Genomic DNA, 4,448 nt, shown 5'->3' on the forward strand with positions numbered 1-4,448 from the left:
TAAAGATTTATCTTGATTATATATATTATATATATTTTTTATAATTAATATCAACAGTTAAAAACTACTAATAAAAGACTAGTATACTAATAAAATTTTTCTATTCTATATCTTTTAAAGTAGAGTTCTATGAAAGTGAAAAAAAATTGATAATATTTTTTATTATTGTATTAGATAATTTAGTCAAAATGTTAAACTACTTTTTAATACTCGTCTTTACATTAAGATTGATATCTTGGTGTGAAGACTAAAAAGTCACATCTTAAAAATAGTTATTATAAAAAATTTAATTTTAATACAATAATTGAGTTATATTTTTCTATGATTATTGACGTTGTGGATTTAAAAAAAAGTTATTTTCACGGGACATGCTATATAATCTATGTTATTTTGATAATTAAGATTAATAAAATTAGTTTAATAACTTAAAAATTGATAATAAAATATTTTAGTTGAAAAAAAATAAAAAATATAAAAAAAATCTTGGTTATAAAAATAATTTATTCATTTATGATTTATCCATTTTTACTAAAAATATATTCAAATTAAATTCTTATTAAAAACTCAACACTTATATAGTGAAGCTTATTAGAAAAGAAGATATTAAAAAAAAAACTTAAAGTGTTAATTTCATGTACTCCCGCTGTATTCCCCTTCTAACTTTTAAATGGGCACACCCTTGAATCAAGTTTCATCACTGCAGAACTAATTTTTGAAGATGATCTTCTATTTGATGATAGTTTTCATATCCCTGCTACATAGCTTCATGTGATAGATTTACATTTATATAATAGGCCACTAGCCACTATCATCACAAATATGATACATGCAGCAGTTAGTTGTTGTCCAAAGTAAAAAAAACAAAAAACAAAAGAAAGACTTCTTTTCAGACAAGTATATGCATTGTCTGAGGTGCACGATGGTTAAGCAGTGATTTCACAGTTTCTAAGTTGTTCTAACATAAAAAGGATGTGTTACGTTGATGTTCCTTTCTAGTTTTACTACTATACACGCGCCGCTATGTAGGGCCTTACTTTTTCAATTTATTGCGTTTCATTCTTTTATCTTTTGGTCCATAACATATCACAGGAAATGAACGAGGCATATCTATCTGTGTAACAACTTCAGAATCTTCTCAGACCTTAAATAGTGGGATTTTCATGGACTTGCTTTGCGCTTGGATAGAAAAAAAGTAATGCAACTATTGTCTTCTAAAAATTTTTAAACAGTGAATTGAATATTCTTAATCAGTGGTTAAGTTCTGGTTAAGTTGTCAAACTAAATCGCTCAGTGAGGTTTTCGCATGGAACTAGATGGCATTAGTTTAAACTTTGAAAGTAACGATTGTTGACACTCAATCACTCTTCTCTTCATTAATTAGTTGGAACTAAGATAGAGTTAAAATTTTAAATAACAACACTGTATGATTAATAAAATTTATTATATTTAATTAACATTTATTAATAATAAATAATTGTGTACTAAAATTTTTAAATTTTAACATATTAGTTTACAATATTGACTAATATCAATAAAATATATTAATTTTTTAATATTTTTCAATTTTAAAATATTAAATTTGTAATTAAAAAGTAAAAATTTTTAAGATATTTAATCATTTTAAATACATTAATATATTTTTTATATTCTAACTCATCACTACGAAAAATGAAAAGGGCAAACAAACTAACACCAAAATTCATTTGATCAGTGTCTTGAATATAAACTCTTAATAAATTGAATTTTTTGCATGAAGATACATCTTTTTTATTTAATATCTTTTCAGTTAACTTCATTGTAAAATAATACATCTAACTTATATTTCATTATAATAATCAATAATTTTTAATTAAAAATATTAAATGATAAATTTTTGTGTGCTTATTATGCATTTTAGTCTATATTATACTAGTCACTTCTTTTTTCTTTAAAAATATTGACTATGTTATAATATAAAGTAAAATTAGGAATATTTAAATTTAATAGTGAATAAATTAAAGAACAATATGTGCACATGCTTAGACAGAAAAGGTAAGGTCTCAAACTTAACTAATTAGAAAATGAAAATTAAACAAAGCTTAATTAGCAAACTACAATGCAAACTAATGAAACTTACTTACTAGAATAGTTAGTTAATGGTAGGCCAGCTATTTAGGAGATGGATACCCATAACCTTAACAGTCTTAAACTTATTCTTGGCGGATCCCATACCATATTATATATAAGTAAAACACCATAATAGTGCCACTACTACATGAGTTGCACACACTTAAGATAAAAGATTATTTTGTTTTAAAGATCAGCTGATCAACGCTTTCTGCAAGCGGTTTCTCTTTGAGCATTGAAGAAGACAGCAGCCACAGGAGTGCCAAGATCATTTTCAACTGCGAATTTCCTTGTGTTGAAGAGGTCCCTTGAACTGGGAATCTTGTTCACCGTCTGCCTCCTCTTCTGCTTGTAAAGCACCAAAACAAATCTATGTATTCCTATGTTTGGCTTTGGCATCTCATACTTTATCACCTCCTTTCCTGTATGTGTTTTTTAATTACATGAAAAACATACATTCATTATAATACTATGAAAGCTAATTAAGGAAGTAACTATATCTTACCAAATGTTGCATCCGTTGTGCCTGGGATATCAGTCACCATCCTATAATAAGAAATTAAATATTTAATTATTTTATGCAAATCACGTTAACTAATTAACTAACTTAAATGTCTTAAAAATAAAAGTATACAATTTGTTACCTAAAATGAACTCTTGTGAATTATGTGCCCCAAAACAAACATATACAACTAATAATTCCTAATACTATAACAACTAATAAGATCCATCATTTAATTAAGTAGTTGAACAAATTAATCATATCAAATCAAAGTGCATGCATGTATATAAGGTACCAGTGTAAGTGTTCTCTTAAGTATGGGTCACTAGGACCAGGAACATCTGGATCTGTCATAATCTGAAACAAACAAATACAAAAGAAAGTAAAGGTATGACAATCATGAAATAACTAGTATATAACATATTAAGTAATGAAATTATTAATAATTAATGAACCAGAGTGAAAGAGGATCTCAAGTCGCCTCCATGAATATGAACCCTAGGTTTAGTGGAAACTGAAGAAGGGAAGAACTCATAGCCATTGTAGACATGCTTGTTGTTGTAAGTGACTGTCATTTTCACAGTTTCTGTGAAATCATCGACTACATCTCCGATCACCCTTCCTATAGTAAGTGGATCTGATGATGAAAATGCATTTGATGAAGCCATCATCATCAATTATTTTTCTTATTAGTTACTTATTCAATGTAAGGTAAAGTTACTTCTTCAATACAAAGTTATATAATTGCTCTAATCTATGTATGCATGTGTGAATGTGATGAGCTCTATAGCTACAAATAAAACCCTATATTTATAGCGTATCCTTTCAAGCTTCATATATATAGGAGATATTATTATAATAATAGAAATATAAAATTAGGAAACAAAAGTACTTTCATTTTAGTAGTATCTTATTATTAATTAATATTCTATTTATTTTTTTAATATACAGTCATACACGTATATAACATTTAAAATCACTGTAATGCATTACATACATTTATGTTTTTATTTTTCTCTATATGTCATGTATTCTTAAATCTTTTTCAAATTTTGTTTATGTGAAATTAGTTTTAATTTTATCCAAATCATTAATCACAAAGTAATGAACATACATACAGTTATCTACCTAAGCATTAGGGAGATGGACATTTTGTCAACATTTCAGAGAAAGGTGACAGCATACCTAAATTGAAGAATATTAAAGCTTTTATAGATAGGTCTGCAATTTTTATATATAAACCATATACACATAAACAAAAAATGGTTACCAAATTATTCATTTATATAGTTTGATTATTTATTTTTTGTGTATACATAATATTTTTTAGTTTTATATATCATTTTATATTTGAATAAATAAATATAACAAATTAATTAATATTAATTAGTCAATTTTGTGAGTACGAATGGTATGTGTTGTATTACGTTTGAGTATTTCAGTACTTTTTATCTTTTAAAAATTTTTTAGCTTGTAATAAGTTCTTACTTTCATTATATTGAATTTTTTTTAAATATTTGTTATTTTTTATTATAAAATATAAATATAATTCAAATAAAACTTTGCATTGATTCTCATCATCTATTATTTCTTAAGCCAATTTTTTTTAATATCTTGATATCATAAAGTATTGTTAAGGCATTTGAGGTGCAAAGGGTAAAAGTATCATTATCTTTAATTGAAAGAAAAATAAATATATATGTTTTAGAGCTTTTGCAATGAGAGTACATAAAGATTAAATTCTAACCGTGGGTGTTATTAGAATCTTACTTCTCATGATGACGTTGCCAATTATATAGATAATTAAAGCAAGAAATTGGGGGTATAAAGCTGTTCCACT

The 4,448-nt window shown here is 25.6% G+C and overlaps 1 protein-coding gene across 1 annotated transcript; it reads right to left on the reverse strand.

Annotated features, from left to right (window-relative positions):
• Positions 1-2,018: 2,018 nt before the first annotated feature.
• LOC127744264 (CEN-like protein 2) lies at positions 2,019-3,367 on the reverse strand. Its single transcript, XM_052256546.1, has 4 exons — positions 3,064-3,367; positions 2,904-2,965; positions 2,612-2,652; positions 2,019-2,528 (listed from the first exon to the last, which is right to left on the reverse strand). The coding sequence occupies exons 1-4, from the start codon at positions 3,280-3,282 to the stop codon at positions 2,308-2,310; spliced, it is 543 nt and encodes a 180-aa protein (XP_052112506.1). The 5' UTR covers positions 3,283-3,367; the 3' UTR covers positions 2,019-2,307.
• Positions 3,368-4,448: the final 1,081 nt, after the last annotated feature.

Source organism: Arachis duranensis, unplaced genomic scaffold (genome assembly GCF_000817695.3).
Source record: "Arachis duranensis cultivar V14167 unplaced genomic scaffold, aradu.V14167.gnm2.J7QH unplaced_Scaffold_232527, whole genome shotgun sequence".
NCBI lineage: Eukaryota > Viridiplantae > Streptophyta > Magnoliopsida > Fabales > Fabaceae > Arachis > Arachis duranensis.